At 41.5% G+C, this 25,359-nt stretch overlaps 1 protein-coding gene across 5 annotated transcripts; it reads left to right on the top strand.

Annotated features, from left to right (window-relative positions):
• The first annotated feature begins 177 nt into the window (after positions 1 to 177).
• On the top strand, positions 178 to 25,359 carry tcf20 (transcription factor 20). 5 transcript variants are annotated; one of them, XM_057328359.1, is made up of 6 exons: positions 178 to 2,404; positions 16,117 to 23,706; positions 23,793 to 23,886; positions 23,975 to 24,024; positions 24,112 to 24,201; positions 24,293 to 25,359. In XM_057328359.1, exons 2-5 carry the CDS (start codon positions 16,972 to 16,974, stop codon positions 24,166 to 24,168), a joined length of 6,936 nt encoding a protein of 2,311 aa, XP_057184342.1. In that variant the 5' UTR covers positions 178 to 2,404; positions 16,117 to 16,971; the 3' UTR covers positions 24,169 to 24,201; positions 24,293 to 25,359. The 5 variants fall into 5 exon arrangements, with proteins under 5 accessions (XP_057184342.1, XP_057184344.1, XP_057184343.1 ...); XM_057328361.1 differs by having other exon boundaries at positions 24,112 to 24,205; positions 24,296 to 25,359; XM_057328360.1 differs by having other exon boundaries at positions 24,112 to 24,205.

The following is a 25,359-nucleotide window of genomic DNA, read 5'->3' as shown; positions in this document are numbered from 1 at the left end:
CTTCACAAATGCTTTGCTGCATACCTCGGTTGTAACGAGTGGTTATTTCAGTCAAAGTTGCTCTTCTATCAGCTTGAATCAGTCGGCCCATTCTCCTCTGACCTCTAGCATCAACAAGGCATTTTCGCCCACAGGACTGCCGCATACTGGATGTTTTTCCCTTTTCACACCATTCTTTGTAAACCCTAGAAATGGTTGTGCGTGAAAATCCCAGTAACTGAGCAGATTGTGAAATACTCAGACCGGCCCGTCTGGCACCAACAACCATGCCACGCTCAAAATTGCTTAAATCACCTTTCTTTCCCATTCTGACATTCAGTTTGGAGTTCAGGAGATTGTCTTGACCAGGACCACACCCCTAAATGCATTGAAGCAACTGCCATGTGATTGGTTGATTAGATAATTGCATTAATGAGAAATTGAACAGGTGTTCCTAATAATCCTTTAGGTGAGTGTATAATCCAACAGTTGTTTTCACTACATTGATCATAATTCATTAGTTTTAAAATACGAAACTTTTTAATTTAATAATAATTATAAAATACATTGTGATAAATATGGAGAATGTCACTCTTCTGGATTGATTGACCTAACACTCATCAGGTTATATTATGTATTGATGTACAGGCTGATTTTAAGTGTTGCTTTATGTTTCTAGCCCAATAACAGTAGGGTTACGTACACGTGTAAACTTCTATCGGGAGGTTTTCATATAACATTTAAGATCCTTGTCCTTGTTCCTTTAAGTGACTGTGGTAATATATTGTATTGAATCCATAAGGCGTCTTTTCGCGTTTCATTTGAACTTGTCGCACATACTACAGTATAAAACACTTTAAAAAACGTGTTGGACTATTTTCCCCAATTAAGATGACAAGATTGAGATTTTAAAAGTTTAGTGCGCCCCCTACAGGTGCTTCGTACTCAATGAAAACACCCAATTAAATATGAAGTGGGATATAATGCAATGATAAAGTACAGATCATAACTGTTGGAGAATCCGCCGTTAACAGGCAACAACATGATGATCATGGATAAACTAACATAAGAACGTTATATTTTCACCTTACATGTCAATATAATGTCATGAGAAAGTGAGTGAGTGTGTTATTATTCACGAGCTTTTGCTCACTCTGGGCTGTCGGATCACGTGATGCTGCTAGTGTTGCTTAGTTACTACAGACAGAAGTAAAAAGAAAGCTGTCCTTCTAACACAATATCACTATACCTCTGCCTAAAAAACAACAGAAACCATCACTGAAATCCTAATGGGTTTTAATGGAAACTATAGTGGCGTCTGTGTGGGTCACTACTGACAATGCGTTGGGTCTGTCTGTGTGTCTTTTGGAAACGGTCAACATCTCTTTCTGTCATAAGAATTTAGTCAAAATAAACACATGTGATGATCAACTGCAACTTATCACCTCGTATTGTTTTCAGGTTGGAAAATGTTGTGTTGATGCTTTCTGTGAAGCACAAAGACAGAGATGACCGTGAACACACACATGTTCGTTTGTTTACGTTTCAGTGACGTACAAGAAGACTGAGGATATGAAACAACACCTCTGCGCTGATGGCTTCATTTTATTATGAAACGTGTCGCGCGTCTTCATACTTTAGACGTCTGTGTAAATGTGTGCACTGTGATTTATCCACACTTAGGCCGCTGTGACTCAGTTGCTATGGTAACCATGATGGAAATAGACGTCTGTCTCTATAGGAGCTGCGGTTTGGGGGTTCGATCGTAGCGCATCGCTGTCTGTCACCGACACGCCTGACCAATCATCGACGAGCACATGCAGATGCGTCTTATAAGAACAATTCACACCGATATTAGAAAACTGGTCCATTGATTCGCTGCTAAACACAACAGAAAAGCGTTCAGTAATACCGTTGTTGATACGCAAACCCATAACGTCACGCACATTGATCCAGACCCCGAATAATAATAATGATTGACGTTCATCAACTTATATTGAGTGTCTGATGGGATCCCGTGACAATAATAAATAGCCTCCATTTGAACGTCGACGCAAGTGGCGAGGGTTTGAGGCGTCAGTAAAACATTACAGATGTGGCATCGCGTTCTTGTCGCGTCACACGCGTGTGCGTGATGGATGCGGTGCGCGCGTGAGGGGGGCGGGAGCGCGTGGACCGCTCGAGCTCCTCTCTTTCGTTTCCTGACGTGAGTAAGACAAAAGAAGAAAAAAAACGGCAAGAGAGAAACGGGCTTCGTGTTTGTCGGATACTGAGGCCCGGACGGTTCCGTGAGGCGGTTGTGCGCGGCGCGTGAGCCGCGGGTCGGTGCGGGCGGAGCGGCGGGCCGCGGGACTCGAGCCCGTGGAGATCAGACGGGCCTGTCCGGTAAAAACATCGTCATATTACCAGCCATTCGTGTTGATGTGTGAGTGTTTTCAGTCATAGTTTTTACAGTCTGGTGTTTATTTCCACACAATGTCTGGCGCTGTGTGTCGCGTTATTCGTTTTCGACGCGTTTGTAAATTCTAACCGATTTTGCTTATGGGTTTGGTTTTTCTGCACAGATGCTAAAGAGCTAAAGCTAATGTGCAGTGAAGAAAAAATAAAATGCAGAACCGATGATGGACGAGCTCAGCTCATTTCTCGATGTTTCTCGCTCGATATCGTACCGTAACTCCATGATTAATGCCAGATTGGATTTGAATCTAATAAACAGTCACGCGATCGCACTGGAACTGGACCTGACCCGGGACATTCCTTATTATTACATTTTGTGTATGATAACAATGAACCTCACGTAAAATGGCCAAATAAAACTGCAGAGTGTGAAGAGCATCACTGACGACGATGACCTCACGCAAACAAACAAACAAACAAACAAACAACCAACAGTAACAAACAAAAACTCTCTCACAAACAAAGACTATAAGCCTAATAGTGACCCTTTTTGTGTAGGGTTATTTGTGATGAAAACTGCGGCCAAAAACTCATTTCTATTGTATGAGAGGTGATAGACTCGCGTGCACGCGACTAATGACACCGTTCACGTGCATGAGACCCTTGAGAAACATCATACAGTGTGATGTTGTGTTAGTGTACGCGCTGTGAGATCTCTGCACACATTCTTGTTCAGGTGACTTGTGCAAAGTTCCTAGAAAAGAATGTGGAAAAATCAACATCATGTCAATGAGTTGGGACTGTTGTGGTGCTTATTTGGGCTGAGGATTTCCCAGCATGCTTTGCCTCGGACTGGATAGGTAGAGTAAACATAGAACTAGATCGTTGTTTTCTCCCTGTTTAAAAGAAGGCATGTGGGTATCTGAAAGTGTTTTTATTGGATGTTGTGTGTGTGGTGGAGGTGATGTTATTGTGAATGTTGAAAAACAGTTAAATCAAGTTTCTCTTTCTTTCTTTTTTAAAATGCTCGAATAGCTTTGACAGGTTTAAGTTTAGTAGGGTTTACTCGGTTGATGACGTGTGGATCTGCTGTCCGCGCTTGAAGAAAGTTCAGCAACAGATGTATTTCTTTGAGTCTACATGTGTAATGATTTTGTCCGTCTGAATTTTGTTAAAATCTTGCATTGTGCTCCAAGTACTTCATTCATTTAAACAAAAAAAAGAAAAACTGCTGTACTGTACTGTCTTCTGTTCTGTGTGAGTCTAAATAATTGCCACTGTGTGATTTTATTGATGATTTGTATAATAAATCGCTCGTGATATTCATTTGCTGGTGAATACAAGATGTCTGTTAAATGGACTGTGGTAGTTACAAATATCACCTGCTTTTGATGGTGTTTTTTATTTTTTTGTAAGAATGTGCCATTTTTAGGCTAACATTTTACTGTATCAAGATTTTGTTCATGTAACAATGGACAACAACTCTGTGTTTATAATGTAAAAAATGAGACATGAGGCAAAATGACATTTATTCATCCTCATCGTGTCATGTGAAACCTGTATGAGTTTCTTTCTTCATCAGAACACAAAAGTAGATATTTTGAAGAATGTTGATAATCAAACAACACTGAACTCCATTGACTTCCATTGTATGAACACAAAACCACTGAGACATTTTTCAAAATATCTTATTTTGTGTACCACTGAAGAAAGACTCACATACAGATTTACAAAGTCGTGAGAGTGAATAAACGATTTTTGTTCTTGATTAAAGAAATATTCTGCTCTAGGGCTGAAACGATTCCTCGAGTAACTCGACTTATTCGAATACAAAAAATCATCGAGGCAATTTTTGTTGCCTCGAAGCCTCGTTTAATCCATTTAACTACAGTACACACGGAGCACTGCGTTTCCCCACGGGCCGTTATTACTGACGCACAGCCCGCTAAACTCTATTCATGTTACAGTCTCATGCATTCACCGTGAGACACACGCGTTTTAGTATGTTCACACGCGTTTCTCATGCTGATAAATAACTGATAGTTTATAGGGCTGTGACGGTTGCCGTAACAACCGCACCACCGTGGTGGTAAAGTGCCATGATGGTGAACTGCCACCGGCGGTAGTGCAGGTCACTCTGACAAATATAGGTGTAATAAATATGAGAGTTGCGATAACGATTGCTAGTTGTAGCCTTTCAGTTGTGGGTGGTTTTATTTAAAAGATTTTAAATTAACAGAAATTATTGGCATACGTTTCCGTTGGTGCGTTCGAGCGCGGGCCTGCACGGCAAAACCCAGGTTATTCTGCGGCTTCTGCAATGGATCTTGTTGTGAAATGAACAGATACGTAAAATCAAAACTGGCTATGACCCGCTTGCTTAGTGTCGGAGCGCGCGCAGGTTTTGCCGCGGTTGCGGAGAGACATCTCTTCATTTGCGCTCCTGTGCACATCTTCTGAACGCGCATTTAGTGCAGCTGTACACATTTTAATCTGGACAATGTCAACAAGTAAGTTTCACATCAACGAGTCGGAAAAAGTAAAGTTTTTATGGCAATCTGAATAGGAAAGCCAATGTAGGTTTAAACAGTTTGTTTCAAATGGAATTGTTAAGGACTGTAAGGGTTAATACGCCACTGACTGAAGTTACTGCAACAAGAGCTTTTTTATTTAGTATTTAGCTTTCTTATATCATTTAAGTTTTCATTATTTACTGATGTTTATTTAAATGTTTTATATGCTGTAGCGTGCCGTTTCACTGATGGATTTGCGCGTTAAACATTGACGGATGTTTCATCCTCATTTATTTCAAATATCATATTTCAATTATTTAACAATTTCAAGTATTTAAATAAGGTCTATATTTCTCTTCCACTCGTCATGGGGTTGCTACACGCAAATATAATAATGTAAATATTATTTATATAAATAATATATATTTCTCAACCACCGCACCACTGCGGTCGATTTGGCTATTAGCACCGTCACAGCCCTAATAGCTTTGAAATGGTGAACTGATATTTGACTTAGTTTTAGTCTATTTTACGAGTGAAACTTGTTTTCCGGCTGCATTGAGTCCATCAAACTAGATGCGGACTAGTGGACAGCGAATCCTGTTATTTACACATGTCATCTGTCTGTTCTGCGTGTCTGAGTGAATGAACTGCACTGTTTAACGTGCTACACGCGTGATGCTCATGAATTTGTCTGCGTCTGCGCTGAATGAGGACATGAACTTCACCTCCAGAGTTGCTCTGAGAGTTTATTTCACAAACATGTTATTGTTAGAGTGAAGAAACAGACATACTAAAAAATAAGGGTCTTCTGACAACCTGCCAAAATAAAAGTCATAGGCTATTGTTTGAAATTATTAGTTCCATTTTTATTCATGTTTCTTATTTATATATTTGTATTATATTGCATTTTTAATTTAATATGGCAATGGAATGTAGTAAATGGGTTTAGTTTTCGCAGATATTAATGTATGCTATTTCAGCAATAAAAACTAATTGTTCTAAAAAGGAAACAAATTAGTTGTTTTACTCATTTTAAGAGACCTGTCTTATTTTCTCTTGTATATTTAGTATTGCTTTTTAATAAAGAAAAAGTACTTATTATCCGAATACCCGATTAATCGATGGAAAATCAGTAGAATACTCGATTAGTAAAAGAATCGATAGCTGCAGCCCTGTTCTATTCTGTTCTACTGTATGCTGAAATCACATTCACTGATGAGTCTTACAATATGTTAGGTTTTTATTATTATATTTGTTATTGCAATAGTTTTGTTTACTTAACAAATGAGCATTTGTGTGTATAAACAGTAGAAGGGTTGGTGTTGTGTGATTGGTTTGGTTAGATCACAGTGATCTTACAGCGTCATATCATGATATAATGTGTAACATGTTGCCTATGGTCAGTATTTTGCCGTAGCTCAGTTGTGACGCTCATGGGTGATCCTGTGATGTTTAATAAGGCTGTCACGATAAACTGACGATAAATATCACGTGATTTATGCACAGCTTTTGAGTGAAGTACGGGAAAAGGCTGCTGCATCCGAAAGCCAGAGGGCGCGCTCGTGCGGAAACTCCAAATACACACTGCAGGAGAAGACTATAACACGTTCTAGAATCTAGGAAATGCCTATGGACATTTTTTATCACTGTTACTCAAGCCTCATCAGGTATTTTTATGATAATAAAGTATATTTATAATGATCATGTTTGACGGGTGTTGCTTTTTCAAATGCACTTTATAAGCGACTCAAACTCGCACTGCTTTTAGATCGAGCAGCATTTCCTACTGGTCCCAGAGCCGTGCTTCACGGACAAGCTACGCATTAAAAAAAATATCGACACATTGCATATCGCAGCCAGCTCGATTACAAAAGGATTTAGTGGTATCGCGATAAATTATCGTGCAGAACTAATGTTTAACCATTTGCTTTTAGTCATAGAGTTTGTTGAGATGCTCTGGTAAAACATTGGTTGATGACATGGCATTTTCTGTCATGAACGTGGATGGTGAGGACACGGAGACAAGGACAGAGGACCCAAGTGCAGACAGCGGGTAAGGGGTTAACAGGACTTTTAATAAATAATACACCAAACTCAAAACAAAGACCCACGTGGGGGTAAACATAACAAAACAGAAACAAGAACAAGATTAACCAAACTGACAAGACTAAACTAATAACACATCACAAAGGACTACTTCAAACTAGACTAACAAGACAAAAACTCACCCACACGCAACATAACAGTACAACATAACAGAACAATGATCCGACACCAGACAAGAGAACACAGGGGCATTAAATAGAGGGACAAATCAAAGGGGAACAGGTGTGGGGCATGAACTAATAAACAACCAATAACGAGAGATACAAAAGGGCGGGAACACAGACAAAGACCGGAGAGAGTATCGAAGGCCGACAGGGTCAAAATGACTCTCTCCACACATAACAAGGGATCCTGCCGTGATTCTACCACAAGATCAAGAAAGACATGACACGACGAGCCAGAATCACGACATTTTCACTGTCACACCGTGTCTACACGGGACGCGACCGGCGCGACACGACAAAAGACATTTGAAACGCATTAGAACCATTATAATTTTACATTTTGTCTACACTGGATGCGGCGCGACAAACCCATTAAGAACAAGCAGCCTGTCGCGACCGGTGTTGACACGGTGTCACACAACATACAAATGAATAGAATTAGTATTGTCATCAATTAAAATGCTGTATTGAATGATGGTTAAAGGTTTCCTTGTCTTATGTGGAGCTGTTGTTATTTGTATAAAACTTTTTTTTTTTTGAAGATTTGTTTTTGGCGTTTTTGCCTTTAATTGTACAGCTGTTTGTTAGAGAGGACAGGAAGCAATGTGGGAGAGAGAAGGGAGTGGGTTCGGGAAAGGACCATGAGACGGGAATCGAACCCGGGTCACCCGATGCGCAACCGTGCCACTTGTCGGAGCACCGCCCACTAGGCTATCGGCTCCGACGGAGCTATTGTTATTAAAACGGCTTTGAATTGTTACTAGATTGTATTTTTCATTTTTGAGCTAAATGTGTCTGACTGTAGTTTGTGACTGTCTCAAGCATGGTTTAGTAAATTACAACTTGTATAAATAAGTACAAAAGTATTCAAATGTTAATTAATACCATATATATCATTTTACAAGTGTCTTAGAAAATGGCAATCTTTTTTTTATTCTTATATTTCTAAAAGTGTAGGAACAGGTCTTCCGGTGTGATGAAAACTAAGTCTTCCGGTGTGATTTTGAATCTAACTTTGATTAGTTGAAGGACCGTATACAGCAGGAGTGTTCAACTAAAATCGCTTGAGGTCCAGTAAACAAACCCTCCTTACCGGCCGAGGTCCAGACAATTAAATGCCTAAAATCATGAATTGATGGTTTTTGGCAGACCAAAGAAATAAACATGTCTTTTCATAACTATACGACGGCATAACAATGTCTGACAACAATATAATGAAGGAAAATGTGCAAAATGCCCTAATCTCTAAACCTGCACTGAACATACATTCATTTCAACATGAACAACTATAAAATAAAACTACAGTGTTGTTTTCTTCTGAACTGAGATGAACAAATAGCAGCATCAAGTTGCGACTGATCATCCTCTGATAACATTTCAGCTCTTCTTGTGGCTGGTGCAGCTGAAAGTGGGGTTTGTTCAATATTTTATTTTAGTTCATGTCTTTATTTTCCTTCTAAACGTGTTTCACACGCAGCCTTCATGCACTCTTTTATTATTTTCCCATCAGTAAAGGGCTTGTTATGTTTTCCTAAGATCCACTGTATTCTTAGGGAACATTCATATGCTCGTTGTTGGGCGGTAAGTGAGTGAGAGAGGACCAGAGGTGGGTAGAGTAGCCAAAATCTTTACTCAAGTAAAAGTACAAGTAACTAGAGAAATTGTTACTCAAGTAAAAGTAAAAGTCACTATTTTAAAAATGACTTGAGTAAAAGTAAAAAAGTATGCAATGAAAAAACTACTCAAGTAGCTAGTTACTTAGTTACTTTGTATCTGATTATATACTTCATAAAATTAATAATAATGGCAATATTTTAATATTATATTTTAATCAATATTTTTTATTATTATTATCAAAAGCAGATATCTTTGCATTATACACACATATACTAAAGAATAGACAAACACAGAAGAGACAAGCATTTCTGTAAATTTCATCTAGTCCCAATGTTAACGTAGCCTACACAACTTATTTAGAATAATAGACCATGTCAAACTAAAGTGAACCTGGAGAGTTTTGCGTTTAAAATGCATTAACTAAAGTCAGAGCATTTCCTAAAATGATCTAGATTAGAACATCTGCAGTGCTCTCTTATATGAAATACAAACTAATTTCAGACAAAACTCATGTTTTCTCGTGTTGTGTCACGCGTGTGTGGTGAAAAGCTCTATACTTGTAAACAAACAGTAAACAGTGAACCACACGCCCATCAACAAGTTTTCTTCCTTCTGTTCTTCAAATGTATATTTCTGCAAGCCCACGTCTCTGTGTCTGACAGGTAACGCGCATGTTGCTGTGGCTGACGAACAGGTCACGCATATGGCGGGCATTTATCATCGCTGGCAAACAATATGACACATTTGCAGTTTTGGTTTGATAGATATAGATTCATATCCACTTCATCCAACGCTTTTTGTGTTTTGCGTGTTCTTAAGTTTCACGCTACGAGGAGTGAGTAACCCGCCACTTCAGATCGTGCTGTGAACTGAATAAATCATTTGAATTGATTCGTGAACCTATTCAGACAGCTTTGCCCATTGTTCACTTAATGCTTTCAAAAGAATCGACTCAAAAGAATCGATCACTCAGGAATGCCCCCGTAAAAAGACACGACAAACTTGAAATAAACGACGCATTTTATAATGCATATTTTAAAATGAAGGAACGAAGGAACGTCACGCAATGTAACGAAGTAAAAGTACAGATTTTCAATTAGAATTATACTCAAGTAAGAGTAAAAGTACCAACTTTTGATTTTACTTTAAAAGTACATAATTTCCAGTAAGTAAATGTAACGAAGTAAATGTAGCGCGTTACTACCCACCTCTGGGGAGGACCCGTGTAGATCGCTCATACTGGGCTTTGAGCTCATATATTTCCGTGTTCTTACCTCAGACTACTGTGGGTAAGTTTCTTCAAAGTGTCTATGTCTAGTTTCATAATGCCGTTTAAGGTTTCCAATTTTGACAACCGCAACAGACTCCGAGCAAATGAGACAAACCGGTCTCGTGCATGTCGATGCAGGAAGAATAAATGCAAATCTCTCGACCCATTCATCTCGGAAAACATGGTTTTCAGCATCAACTTTTCTAACTTTTGAAAAGGACATTGTTTTTCAGTCACTGACAGTTACATCTGTCTGCGCGCTGTGCAGCGAGTCTGTCTCGGCTCTCTTCACGACGTTGATGTCTGTACGTAGCAACAGTGCGCATATGTTAACTGTCCGTGGCGCCAAACTGCTACTGAGCAGACCTTGATGTGCCTGCTATAAATTTGATTGCATTAGAAAATAATGTTAGGCGTTCATTTATTACGTCAAAAGGCTTTGAGGTCCGCTAGTTGGTGACCCCTGGATACAGCATGTTAAATGATAACAATACTAATTGTGTTTATTTGTATGTTGTGTGACAGTGAAAATGCCAGCAGCAGGATGTGGGTTGTTGACAGGTCATAAAGCAGCATTGTGTTGAAGAGATTTGAGCTGACAAACGCTCAAAACAATCAATAATCCAGTCTTTTCATCATGTGTCATTTCTGCCAGTGAATGTTGTCTGCTAAGTAAATGGTTGATGGGATTCTAAATTAGCCAGCAGAGGTGGGTAGTAACGCGCTACATTTACTTCGTTACATTTACTTGAGTAACATTTAGGAAAATATATACTTTTTAAGTAAAATTAAAAGTGTGTACTTTTACTCTTACTTGAGTAAATTTCTAATAGAAAATCTGTACTTTTACTTCGTTACATAACTTACATTGCGTGACGTTCCTTCGTTCCTTCATTTTAAAATATGCTTTTTAAAACGCGTTGTTTATTTCAAGGTCGTCGTCTCTTTTTACGGGCATTCCCGAGTAATCGATTCTTTTGAGTCGATTCTTTTGAAAGCATTAATTGAACAATGGGCAAAACCATTTGAATAGGCTAATGAATCAGTTCAAATGATTTGTTCAGTTCGCAGCACGATCTGAATCATCTGAAGCAGGATTACTCACTCCTCGTAGCGCGAAACTTAAGAACACGCAGAACACAAAGAGCGTTGGATGAAGTGGATATGAATCTATATCTATACAATCAAAACTGCAAATGTGTCATATTGTTTGTCAGCAATGATAAATGCCCACCATATGCGCGCACCCGCACGACCTGTTCGTCAGACACAGCAACATGCGCGTTACCTGTCAGACACAGAGACGTGGGCTTGCAGAAATATACATTTGAAGAACAGAAGGAAGAAAACTTGTTGATGGGCGTGTGGTTCACTGTTTACTGTTTGTTTACAAGTAAGATCGATGAGTGAAGAGAGCCGAGACAGCTTCGCTGCACAGCACGCAGACAGATGTAACTCTCAGTGACTGAAAACAATGTCCTTTTCAAAAGTTAGAAAAGTTGACGCTGAAAACCATTGAATGGGTCGAGAGATTTGCATTTATTCTTCCTGCATCGACATGCACGAGACCGGTTTGTCTCATTTGCTCGGAGTCTGTTGCGGTTGTCAAAATTGGAAACCTTAAACGGCATTATGAAACTAGACATGGACACTTTGAAGAAACTTACCCACAGTAGTCTGAGGTAAGAACACGGAAATATATGAGCTCAAAGCCCAGTATGAGTGATCTACACGCGTCCTCCCTCACTCACTTACCGCCCAACAACGAGCATATGAATGTTCATTAAGAATACAGTGGATCTTAGGAAAACATAACAAACCCTTTACTGATGGGAAAATAATAAAAGAGTGCATGAAGGCTGCGTGTGAAACACGTTTAGAAGGAAAATAAAGACATGAACTAAAATAAAATATTGAACAAACCCCACTTTCCGCTGCACCAGCCACAAGAAGAGCTGAAATGTTATCAGAGGATGATCAGTCGCAACTTGATGCTGCTATTTGTTCATCTCAGTTCAGCAGAAAACAACACTGTAGTTTTATTTTATAGTTGTTCATGTTGAAATGAATGTATGTTCAGTGCAGGTTTAGAGATTAGGGCATTTTGCACATTTTCCTTCATTATATTGTTGTCAGACATTGTTATGCTGTCGTTTTTATTTCTTTCGTCTGCCAAAAACCATCAATTCATGTTTTTAGGTATTTAATTGTCTGGACCTCGGCTGGTAAGGACGGTTTGTTTACTGGACCTCAAGCGATTTTAGCTGAAGACTCCTGTTGTAGATCATCTTAGGAAATGCTCTGAGTTTAGTTCATGCTTTAGTGTGACATGGTCTATTATTCTAAATAAGTTGTGTAAACTACATTGACATCAGGACTAGATGAAATTTACAGAAATGCTCGTCTCTTCTGTGTTTGTCTATTCATTAGTCTCTCTAGTATATTGCAAAGATATCTGCTTATGATAATTAAAAATATTGATTAAAATGTCATATTAAAATATTGGCGTTAATATTAATTTTATGTAGTAGGCCTATATAATCAGATACAAAGTAACTAAGTAACTAGCTACTTGAGTAGTTTTTTCATTGCATACTCTTTTACTTTTACTCAAGTCATTTTTAAAATAGTGACTTTTACTTTTACTTGAGTAACAATTTCTCTAGTTACTTGTACTTTTACTTGAGTAAAGATTTTGGCTACTCTACCCACCTCTGGTCCTCTCTCACTCACTTACCGCCCAACAACGAGCATATGAATGTTCCCTAAGAATACAGTGGATCTTAGGAAAACATAACAAGCCCTTTACTGATGGGAAAATTTTACTTGAGTAAAGATTTTGGCTACTCTTCCCACCTCTGTTAGCCAGTCATGTTGCTTTATATTACTCCAACTCACTTTGCCTTCAATTTCTTTAGTGGTAAAGTCCTGATGTAAGTGCACGAGCCTTTGGATGAAATGACAGGTATTTCTGATGCCCGTCCATTATCTGAAAACATTTTGTGGTCAATTCAGTACGTACATTACAATCTTACATACAATCATTTTCGCAGGTAGTACTACTTATATACGTCCCATGCAGGGCTCCAGACTGCGCCTAAAACGGTCGCATTTGCGACTAAAAGTGATATTTTTGAGGACATTGCCACTGGCGACCATGCAAATTGACTGGTTTTTAAAGTGTTTCCAACAGAAGTGCCGGACGTACACAAAATACTGCAGGCGAGAGAGAGACCTGTGCAGGTCTCAGGGAAGGTGCACTTCCCGACCTCAAGAGGTGCTCTAGCGGCAGACGCTCCCATGAAAACTCTGTGGAATTCTGTGGATTTTGTGCTTGCTATTGACAATTAGACACACATAACATGAGCGAGTTACTAGTATGCGCTGTTTGCTGTGACCGAATTCTCTTGTTAAGTTTTATTTGAAGTTATCTTTACGTTGCGTTGTGAACATGCAGAAAAGTGTCATTATCACAAACTAAAATCAACATAATAACCTAACAAGCCCTTTCGTTTTGCTTTAAACTCTATAAACAATAAAATGTATACTTTTTCTTACAGTATAATATATAAATATGGTCTTGACATGCAGCTTTTCTGTTGGTTCAATTGAATTCAGAGTGTATTCAGAGTGTAAACAGCCTCTTTTTAAATAAGCACAACCAAATCTGCTGTCATCTGCATTTAAATGCATAGACAGGCAGCATTTTTAGACTATTTGAACACATTTACACACATTTATATTTGTGTACAAATTGTAATGTGGAATTTACAAGAAAGTATGCAGATTCTGTATGACCCTGCTAATGAGGGAAAACAACTTGAAAATACTTGTTTGTGCTGCCATAGACTTCTATGGCAGAAGAAGAATAGGGAAGAACACTAACGGATCCAGTAGGGTTGTTGGCTAGAGGGGCACCGATTGACCGGCCAGAGACCGGAATCTTTCATATGACCGGCCGGTCAGTCTCACGTTTCGCCGACTCCAAGCCGATCTTCTGTTGCCCGTGATGCGGGCAAGAACGTCACAGCCGTCAGTACACTCAAAGCCGCAAGTAAACATGTAAACGTGCGTGCGCACAGCTTGTCTTTAACGGCTCGTTTGTACTCGCATGTGTGTCCACCGGACCGCGAGTCTCTGCTGACTGACGCGCATCTCTCATGTCCGCTGACTGCACGCACGGCGTGCACACGCATCACACAGCAAAAATCAACCCACTTCTTTTAATACTACAGACCCAAGATAAAGACAATTTATTTTACATGTCAGAAAAAATGAAATAAAGCAATGGTAGTTTCAGAAACAGACGAGAATAAAGTTGAAGTATTTTATTGTTATCTTAGACTTTTGTGAGAGGAGTACAAAAATGAAAAAGGTAAATTAAGTGACATGTTTAGTTATATTTCATTATTTGTACTTCTTTTCAGTCACAGAGTTCTTCAATTTAAGAGTTGTTTGGGAAAGAGAAGATTCTGTAATTTAATGCAGCTTGGAGAACTGCATGTAGGGAAATTGTAATGTTCAAACATTTATGTAATGAAAATAAGAAAATGTGTATTGAAGAAAAGTTAATATGGTTTTATATACAGTATACTGTCAATTATAGTTTGTGGATAGAAAATTGGAATCGGCAGGTTTCACTTATAATAAACCGGAAACCAGAATCGGCAAAGAAAATTGCAATTGGTGCATCTCTATTGTTGGCCCCTTCAGGGCTTGACCCATAATAATACCACAATAATTCTATGTTTAATATGTGTATATTTTTCAGAATTACATTATATCTGTTTCTACTGTCTAGGGGTATGTAAAGCAACTTTTCAACAGTCCAAATTTGGGAAAAGCGCTATAGATCAATTAAATGTTTTCCTATGCAATTGTTGAACACCTGTGTTTCATTGTAGTTCACTTGAGTTGTTATTTGAACGATGATGATGTATGAATTAGGGCTGAAACGATTCCTCAAGTAATTCGAATACAAAAAATCATTGAGGCAATTTTTGTTGCCTCGAAGCCTCGTTTAATCCATTTAACTACAGTACACACGGAGCACTGCGTTTCCCCACGGACCGTTATTACTGACGCACAGCCCGCTAAACTCTGTTCATGTTACAGGCTCTCAAGTCTCATGCATTCACCGTGAGACACATGCATTTGAGTCTGCTCACACGTGTTTCTCATGCTGATAAATAACTGATAGCTTATTGAAATGGTGAACTGCTATTTTACTTAGTTTTAGTCTATTTTGCGAGTGAAACTTGTTTTGCGGCTGCATTGAGTCCATCAAACTAGATGCGGACTTGTGGACGCCGAATCCTGTTATTTACACATGTCATCTGTCTGTTCTGCGTGTCTGAGGGAATGAACTGCACAGTTTAACGTGCTACACGCGTGATGCTCATGAATTTGTCTGCGTCTGCGCTGAATGAGGACATGAACACATGAACTTCATCTCCTGAGTTTCTCTGAGAGTTTATTTCAGAACATTTTACTGAGTGAAGCTAACACACTAAAAAATAAGCGTCTTCCGACGACCTGCCAAAATAAATGTCCGGTTAACTCGGTATTTTTATGTGGACAAATATATTACTATTTAATAGTAAAAAAGAAACTAAAACTAATTTAGATAAACTAAATGCATCATGCATAAGCTGAAGTTAGTTGTTTACCTTTGAAATTATTCTTTCTATTTTTATTAATGATTCTTATTTATACATTTGTGTTATATTGCATTTTGAATATAATATGGCAATGGAATGTACTAAATGGGTTTAGTTTTCACAGATATTAATGTATGCAATTTCAGCAATAAATATGTTAATTTTTCTAAAAAGGAAACAAATTTGTTGTTAATTTTAAGAGGCCTGTCTTATTTTCTCTTATATATTTAGTATTGCTCTTTAATAAAGAAAAAGTACTTATTATCCGAATACCCGATTAATCGATGGAAAAATCAGTAGAATACTCGATTACTAAAATAATCGATTGCTGCAGCCCTAGTATGAATGTAAAACTAAAGCGGTAAGATCTGGATTATTTATGTGCTGTGTTTTCTCTTTGTTTTCAGACCATCTCAAAAAAAGAAACAAACAACAGTGAGAGGACACGACTGAACAAGCAACTGGATGGCATGACACTGACCACGGACCACCAACACTGATGATAATGGATAAGGGTTGGACCAGCAAAGAAACAAAATAAGAAGAAAGGGATCCTGCTGGAATGAAGAGCTAATATGGAAACATCATATGTTTGGATAAATCTGAGCGATATTTGATAACAACGATTTCAAAGAAAACATGACTGGAGAGAGCATCAAATCCTCATTACACAAGAATCATGATCATAAACTCTTGATGTTTTTATACTATCTGCAGTTTCAGTGAATATATGTGCCAAACGTTTTATCAATGAACTGTTATAATTCCACTGCATGGCTGCTACATACATTTGCACAGTTACCAGAAGGCAAAGACTCAACTGAGTTGTGTTTTTGGTGAGGTATTTTTTACTTTCTGGCTGGCAGAGACGTATTGTGACAACACTAAACCAGTTTTCATTTTACACAGCCCTTTGAAAATCGTGCCAAGCCACGTAGTGTGACACCATTTTTGTTAATGAACGTGCTGCTGCTATATTTTTCATTGACTCGTGTCATTTAATTCTCTAATTCAAGCAGCATATCGGATCTGCTGTTTTATTTTCTAAAACTCACTTTGAATTGGCAGACATTTGCTGGTGTCTCCTGCTACAGATGTGGCTACAGTTTCGCTTTTTGTAATCTTTAGTGTAAAGTCATGTTTATATGATTTTTTTTACCAATCTTTAGCTTCTGGAAAAGCTAAAACAAAACATTCCAATTTGCCATTTGGATTTTTTTGAAAAACGAATTGCCAGTTAAAGCTCATCCAAAACTCGGAAAATGCAGAATTTCCCCAACAGTCCAGTACCACTTCATCCAGGATTTAGCCGGGGAGGAAGTGTCGTCAGTTCTCCGTATCAGTCACACACATCAGACCTTCAGATTTCCCCCAGATCCTCGGATGACTATGCTGCCATGCAGCAAGCTCAACCTAACCTGCTCAGTCACGGGCAGCACCTGCACCTGAGAAGCCAACAACATCTTCTACATGCTTCTCCTGTACATGCTTATGGATCTAGGAGGGTGACTGGAGAGATGACCCAGGGAAATGCTCACAGTGGAAGCTCTTACCGTAAAGAGAGTATGGACTATTATTTTTCAGTAAGTGGAAGGGAAAGAAGCCGCAGAGGATATGGTGCAGGATTTAGGTACACAAACATGGATGGACATGCACCTCATCAGTATCAACATTTATCTGGATCGGGGTCGTCCTCTGGAATGATTTCTCCTTACCCAATGGATTATGGCTCCAACACTGCGTCTGGAGTTGGGGCTGCTAGTAGTAGTAGTAGTAGTAGCGGCAGTGGTGGTGCTGGCTCATTTTCTCCCTCCCAGCAATATGGTATGACTCATAACACTCCAGTACAATCAGGTACTCCAATGCATCAACGCCAGCATGGTCAGAAATATCCCTCCCATCAAGGATTACAACATCATCGGGCATACTCTCTTTCTGGAAACCGAGTACCCTCCCAGTTTGGACACTATGCCCCCATTAATGCAACCTCAGGCTCTACTGGAATGTATAACTCCTCACCACAAAGATATGACGTGAGCAGCAGCGGCAACAGCACGGATGCCAAAATTAATAACTCACCCACTCGGTCCAATCCAAGCGCATCTGCTTTAAGCAGCTCTGAGAATGTGGTTCAAAGCTACTCGTCGGCTACTCTCACGCCATATTCACCGCAGTCGCAGTCCCTTCACAAGCATGCCCCTCACTCTCAGCATGCCTCCCAGAGCACCATAGCGGGTTACGACCCTTCCCTCAAAATGCAGCATCATGCCCCTGCACACCCCAAAATGTCCCATTCCTCCATCCCTTCCAGTCCTGCTCTGCCTCCACCCCTCACCCAAGACATTGCTAAATCTCCTATGCACTCCCAAAATCTACAGACTCAAAACTACAGCCCCATATCCAATCCCTCCCCTGCTCCATCTGCTGTACAGTCTCCAGGCTGCAGCTCTTCATCCTCTCCACTAATGGGCAGTTCAGAGGGAAACAGTACAGTTGCCCAGATGCAGGCGTCATCCCTGCCTTCTGTTTTAAATGCTCATAGCAGCCAAAGCCACGGACGGCTTTTGCAGGCTGTGCCTCAACTGAGCCCAACTCCTAACTCTAACAGCAGCGTCAGTAGTTGCGGTAGCAGTCTAGTTGGTTTTGGCCACAATGCAGGGCTGGGGCAACCGGCCACAAATCAGAACCGAGCGGCCCCAGGGCCTCATAGGGGGGGTACAGGAGAAGACAGCTCGCTTTATCATGCTGACCCTGGTCTAAATAGCCTCAATGCTCTGACATCTCAAGTGGAGAATTTGCCAAACACAGTGCAACACATGCTGCTAACAGACACCGTGCTCTCCCAGAAGAAGAGCAGAGAGCAGGGATCTCAGTCAGTGCCTGCAATCCAAAATAAATGTGCAAGTTCCAGTGTCAGTGGACAGACTGCAGCAAATGAAGAAAGGTCTGAAACTAAGGGGGATCAGCGTAAAAGAATCAAACGCGCAAGTGGAACTAGCAATGAATCCGAGCCAGCCAGCTACCCATCATCGCAGACCCACATGCTGTTAGAACGTAGTCAGCATGGGCTAGATCTGCAAGTTAATTCTGGGGTTATTTCAGCTGTTTCAAAACTGCCGGCTGCTGGGTCTCAATCAAAGACACCAGAAAATCCCTCCTCGTCCCCACCACCACCACTGTCAGTTCATCCTTCTGCAGAACTCAGCACAAAACCTCCATCTACTACTAAATCTACACATCAGAAATGTGTGCCTGAAAGAAACATCGGTCATGCCGATAATGATGGAATGACAGGGCAGAAGATGATTAAAGATGAAGAAAGTGAGGTTGAAATGGGAGATCCTCCCTGTCACAGAGAAAAATTTGAGAATAGTTTTACAAGTGCAAGGGAAGTACACTCTGTCTTTCCCTTACAGAATGACGCTGAGACTGATGCCCAGCAGTGTGACGATCCAAATAAACACATAAATATTTCCGAACAACATAACATTGGAGGTGTTGGGGTCATCGTTTCTACACGATCTGAAATGAACACTGAATCCAGTAAGCATTCAGCAGTCAAGTCTTCACGGTATGCGGTTTCTCAAACGCGGCTCAAACACGGCTGTCCTGAAGAGCAATATGATGTCAGCATCCTTAGAGAGACAAGAAATCACAATGGAGACAGGGAGATCTGCATGGAAACATATGTTTCACCATATGATATGTCCCCTAAAGAAGAAAGTGGCCAGAACATACCCTCAAATAATTCTCACGCACATTTGTATAAATACAATAAACCTGAGGTACTTTACAACGCCTGCATGAGCACAAAGAATAAGGGAAAGTCTGGACCAGCGAGTGAAGCGGGCACAAATAGATACCCCAGTCATCATCAGTTACAGGCCAGCTATGGATCTATTGCCAGGAAGGACATTAGTGTTTTTGCTGGGGAAGGTGGGAGAGGGGTTGTTTCGAAAGGTCTTGAAAGCAGTTCTTCGTTTCAGCCATCGTTTCCCAGTCTTTTGCAAGAAGTCCTTCAAGGTCATCACTTAGATAGACGCTACGGACATCGTGATCAGACATCTAGCGTTCGTAATCGATCTCAAGATCATCGTTATCAAACTAGACTACCATACAGTACGATAGAAAATTTGAGCTTGCATGGAATGGCTGCAACGAATGTCCTGTTCAGTCAAATAGCCACTGGAAAACCACCAAATTTCAGTCAAAATCAGGGACCGGATAAAGAGCTGGCGATAGGCCCACATCATCCCACTTGGGATTCTGAAGCACAAAGACCCAACCTGACTCATGAAATGCCCTTAGAAAAAGGCAAAAGCAGTCTGTCACCCAGCCACATGCAGCAGACATCAGATCTCCCAACAGGAGCCCCCCCAAAGCACATTAATTTAGCTGACTATTCTTTGCAGCATCGGAAAGCATCCAAATATGGCACTTCTCCCTCCGCTGTGGAGCAACTGCTGTTACAAGAAACTGAGCCGTTAACATGTGCAGTCGGTCATATTAGTCAGACATCATCTTCAGGAAGGCGCTCAGTTATCTGTGACGTGTCCCCTTCACGACGAACGACACCAGAGAGAGACAGAGGAACCTCTGGCCCTTCAGTCATTCAAAAATCATTTTCATCTTCATATGACCAAGACTGCAGCAAGGAGGATATAAAGGTAAAGAATGAGCAAAACAATGAGGACGCACCAAAGATTGATCCTGCAGGTCATAACGCTGATGGATTCTGCAGCACACCAGCCGTTAAGCATCCTCACAAGTCCCTTCACCCCTTTGTAGATGTCGGTTCTGACTCTGAAAGGATCAGTCGTGTCAAAGGCACCTGTGAACCAGCCAGCAACCTAACACATTTTACTCAAATGTCCTCAAATCTGAGGCACCAGTCATATTCCCAGGCTGTTGAGGCTTTCCGAACTTATGTGTTTAATGACACCATGGATGGGCCAAAAATAATCTCCCACTCTACTCCTCATCGTCCATTCCACACAGGTACATCATATTCTAAAACCACACCCTCGCCTAACAAATTACAAGCTTTTTCACCGAGTGTACCTCCTCAAGACCAATCTGACTGGACTTCTGACAGATACAGGCTGAAAGATATGGACAGGCATGTTTCACAGAGACTAGCTGAACACAAGTCCCAGTCTCCAAGTGGAATTCTGCCCAGTCAGCATCACGTTTCATCTCGACAGCACTCTTATTCTGCTTCACACTTTGACATGAAAATGTGGGATGTTTATCCTGAACCCGCTGTAGTCCCTCGTGAGCATGTTGGTTCTCCGCCAGTTGCAAATACTGTTCCTAAACTAAGAGAAGGGGACAAGATTTCAGACAAGAGTGCAGAAGAATCAGCCAAATCTTTCGACGTCAGCCTGGCTGGGCACACCAATAAGGCCACCCAAGGGAGTCAGCAGGGCCAGAGACTCACCAAAAGCGGAGGATCAGCTGAAACAAACCCCTTAATCATGAGAAGAAGAGTGAGGTCCTTTATTTCTCCTATTCCAGCTAAGAGGCAGCATCATGATGGTCCAGTTCAGCGACCAGCATCATCTTATCACTCGCCATCGTCTCACTCTGACTCTAGACATGTAAGCAACAACTCTTCTGGTAACACTGATACTCAGCCAAAACTGGCTTCCCCAACGACACAGCAATCCAATGCTAACTCGCCTCCGCAGTGCAAAACAAAGATTCTTCCCCCAAGAAAAGGTCGTGGTCTAAAACTGGAAGCCATTGTGCAGAAAATCACTCCCAGCGTAAAGAAATCGACCTTCAATAATAGTCACATAGATTCTGATTACTCAGACATATCTCTCTACGCCTCTGACGTACCTGATCCTGAGGGTGGCGCTTCATTTTCTAGTGTTGCTCAGGGAGACGAGGGCTGTTTATCTTACCTCGATGATGCTCATACGTTAAACGATCTAATGCCATATCGAGCAGTTGAAGGTGCCTACTCTTGTGATTCGCAGTCTCTTAAACTGGTGGCAGCAACATCAACATCAACCTCAAGTGGTGCCCTCAGAGGTTTGCCAAAAGATTTTGACTTTGGATTAGGTGCTGCTGGATCCTCTGGCTCTTTGGTCGGTGAAAACGACAAGGATGACTTTACTTTGTTAGGACCCCTGCCACCTCCACCTCCATTGCCTTGCCCTGTACAAGGATCCCCTCCTCCATCCTCATCTGCATTGTCTGACATACAGCAGTTCACAAACACCTACCAACAGCTGGAAACCAGGCGCGGTGAGCAGTCGGCTGCTAACCTGCTCAGGCAAAAACTGCAAGAAACTGGCATGAGCTTCGATGATTATGCGGCTGGGGATTACTATGGCACCGCCGCTGGTCATAGTCCTGGGCATCACCACCTTTCCAAAGCTTCTCAGCACCAGATGACCTCTCTCAATTTGTCAAGCCCAGAGTCCAAATCATCAGAAAACATTGTGCCTAAAGGTTACTTTCCATCGGGTAAGAAAAAAGGACGCCCGGTAGGCAGTGTGAACAAGCAGAAACGGGCACAAGCTCCAGTCCAGAATGCAGCAGCTAGCATAGCCGCTACCCCTCTTGCCTCACCTTCGACTTCCCCTCAGTGTGATCCAGCCTCAGACTTCGCAGGTGACGTGCCACAAACATCAACACCACCTGACCAGGAACCCTGTCCATCAGTGGAGCCTCCTGTTCAAATGCAGATGATGAAGGTGGACACAGAGAATGAAGAAACCCAGCCAGAGGAAGATGTAAAGCCTGCTAGACCCAAACAGAAAAAGGTAAAAGAGGGCAATGAAGCTGTTGATTCCGGTGGCGGGCAGGGGAGGAGGAGGAGAGGAATGTCTTCCAAAGAGGAGCTGCACGTTCAGGCTAGCAGCAGGGGAAACATGGGCCTTTGTGGAATATTCTCAGATGCCAGAAATAACGTTTTCTCCCCTTACATACATGTAGAGCAAAAGATTGCAGAGATTGGAGCAGTTTGTACAATAGTCAATGGAGAGGAAGAGAAATCCAAAAGTGGAGCCAAAGCAGGTCATTTTGGGGTGGATGCCCTGTTAAATACATCTGTGTCATCTCAGCTGGTAAGAAGAGAAAAGGAGAATGAAAGGAGCAAGGAAAGTTGGGTATCTGAGCAGGTTGATTCTGCTTTACAGTCAGGGAAGACACTTCCTTCGTCTGGATTTGTTCTGCCAGGGCCTGTGTCAGCAGAGACCGGACACACTGGCCGTCTGTTATGCTGCCTTTGTCAGAAGTGGGCCAATTACAAAAATCTCGGGGATCTTTATGGGCCATTTTACCCTGCTGAGTATGCCGCCAAGCTTCCTAAGAATCCACCTCAAATCCGTCAAACCTTGTCCTACCACGGGCCAGCCGCCACAGGACTCAATGTGACCATTTCAAGAGACTCCACTCCACAGGATAGCCGTTTACAAGACACTCAAAACGTCAAGTCGTCTACAGACAGCGATTGCACAGCAAGTCAAGCAACGAACCCGACATCTCCGGCCACTACCTTTGGCACCGCCTCTCCTGAGGAAATGCCTTTCCAGAACACTAAGACCAGCAGCTATGCCTCAAAGGTTGCCACTCACAGCCAGGATCAGCAGGCAGATCAACTGGCAAGTTGTCTGGGTGCATCAAAAGTGCAAGAAGCGGATAGCGTAGTTGTACCAAAGCAGCTGCAGCTAGAAGATTCACAGCAGAGGCCCCAGCACAGAAAACTCACGTCTCATCCACGTTTCAAAAGAAGACACAAATCCAGCGAAGATTTACCAGGAAGAATCCCTATCAACAGCAAAGCGTCGCTGCCGTTCCAGCCTCCTCCGCCCAGCCTGGACTTCATGGGTCCCATGGCCCAGCTCGCCCAACTCCCGCTGGTGCCCCTAGATCCTGAGGAGCTGTGGGTGCACGAGAGCTGCATCGTCTGGACCAGCGGTGTGTATCTAGTTAATGGCAGAATCTATGGCCTTCAGGAGGCGCTGGATGGTGCCAGAGACGCGGTAAGTTTGTATGATGTGACAGTGGCTAGAGTAGATGTGAAGAGCTGTATTTTGAATGTTTGCTTGTTTCTCTTGCCGTTCCTCAGAGCTGCTCTCATTGCGACATGGTTGGCTCAACACTTGGCTGCTACAGTAAAGGCTGCACGCATCGGTACCACTACCTTTGTGCCATCGAGGCAGGTGAGACGTGAAAGCCTTTAGTTTTTGTGACAGATTCTTCTGGATCGTTTGAGTGACCCCTAATGTTCAACTGTTCTCCTTTCCAAAGATTGCTCTCTAAACGAAGACAACTTTTCTCTGAGGTGTCCAAAGCACAAGGTAAGAGAGCCCAGGCTCACCGCTAACACGTACACGCCGGATTTGATTGTTTCACTCTGTGTGTGCTGTACTGTTCTGTTTCCACAGAGCAATAGAGTTGCTAAACCTGGAGCTGCATATCTGGAGCAGTCGGAGAGAGGGTGAACACACACCGAACAATCGACACACACATCAGACGTGAGTACGTTCACATTCATCTTGATGAAAACCTATGAATGTTGTTGCTATTTGAAAAGAAAACCTGCATCTGTGCTCTCACGTGTCTCAGCAGGAAGATGCCTGTGTGCGCCTGCCTGTGTGACACCATTGTGCTTACGGATGGAGTTGCCATGGATACGTTTTGGAATGTAAAAAAATCAAAAACACTAGGAACTATGAGAAAACTGGTACTGTATGTCGCGGTTTTCCATTGGAGAAAACGCAACAATCGAAGCAGAAGAAACGCTAACTGCCTTCAGTTCACTTTCAAATCCATTGTTTGAGTCCATTTTGACATTTGTTTGTTCTTTCTATTGGAGTTGAGATGCGGTGTGTTGGACACAGACGACTGAAATGAGGGACCAAGGTGGCCGCAGTGTATTTCCGTGTGTTCTGTGTCGTATTTTAATCCTGATTTCTTCGATCGTTTTCGTCAGTATTTTATCCATAGATTCAGAGTATTCTTCATATCATTGATCAGAACCTGAAGGAGGACCAGAATGTCAACGCCGTTGTGACATCATTGAACATTCTCGTGGAATGTGGTGTTCCGGTTGCCACAGAGACATTGTTGTCATGGAGACCACACATCTGTTGCCTTTGAAGGTGTGCCTGTGTGAGCGAGAGAGAGAGAGAGAGAGAGAGAGCGAGAGGGCGAGTGAAAGTTTGCTGTGTTTGCTTGTGTCTGTTCTTTTGAAAAGTGTTCTTATCGTCACCTCCAAGACTTGTGCGCTGCAGATGGACATTACGTGACATTATGAGCTGCACCGTGACTCAGCTGGACTCCCGTCGTGACACTCTGTAAACTCTTGAGATGCCATTCCATTTTGACAAACATTCCTTCACCATTTCAAGAAAAAAAGTCGGCATGTGTGCAAATCTCCATCTTCAGAACAGTCGCTGTCATTTTTTTATTCTTTTAAAAATAAAGCGCGATGAAAAGAATGACCAATATGAAAACATTGTTGTACTAGAAAGCTGTTAATATGCTTCTGACCCATGAATACAGTATTACCATGCATCCGATTGTTTCTTTTTTCTTTTCTGTCTCTTTGTCTTCTCATATGATCAGTGTTATTTGACAGTTTCTGCAGGATATGGAAAACTCTTTAAAGTAAATGTGCTACATAAGTTTTC

The sequence above is a fragment of the Triplophysa rosa genome, unplaced genomic scaffold (genome assembly GCF_024868665.1).
Source record: "Triplophysa rosa unplaced genomic scaffold, Trosa_1v2 scaffold447, whole genome shotgun sequence".
Taxonomy (NCBI): Eukaryota; Metazoa; Chordata; class Actinopteri; order Cypriniformes; family Nemacheilidae; genus Triplophysa; species Triplophysa rosa.
Note: the sequence above shows the minus strand (reverse complement) of the source record. Positions and strands in the feature narration are given on the sequence as shown.

Coding starts and splice junctions, on each gene's coding strand:
- tcf20 (XM_057328359.1), top strand. CDS start 16,972: ATGCAGAATTTCCCCAACAGTCCAGTACCACTTCATCCAGGATTTAGC. Junction 23,887..23,974: donor CCTTTGTGCCATCGAGGCAG/GTGAGACGTGAA, acceptor TCCTTTCCAAAG/ATTGCTCTCTAAACGAAGAC. Junction 24,025..24,111: donor TGAGGTGTCCAAAGCACAAG/GTAAGAGAGCCC, acceptor CTGTTTCCACAG/AGCAATAGAGTTGCTAAACC.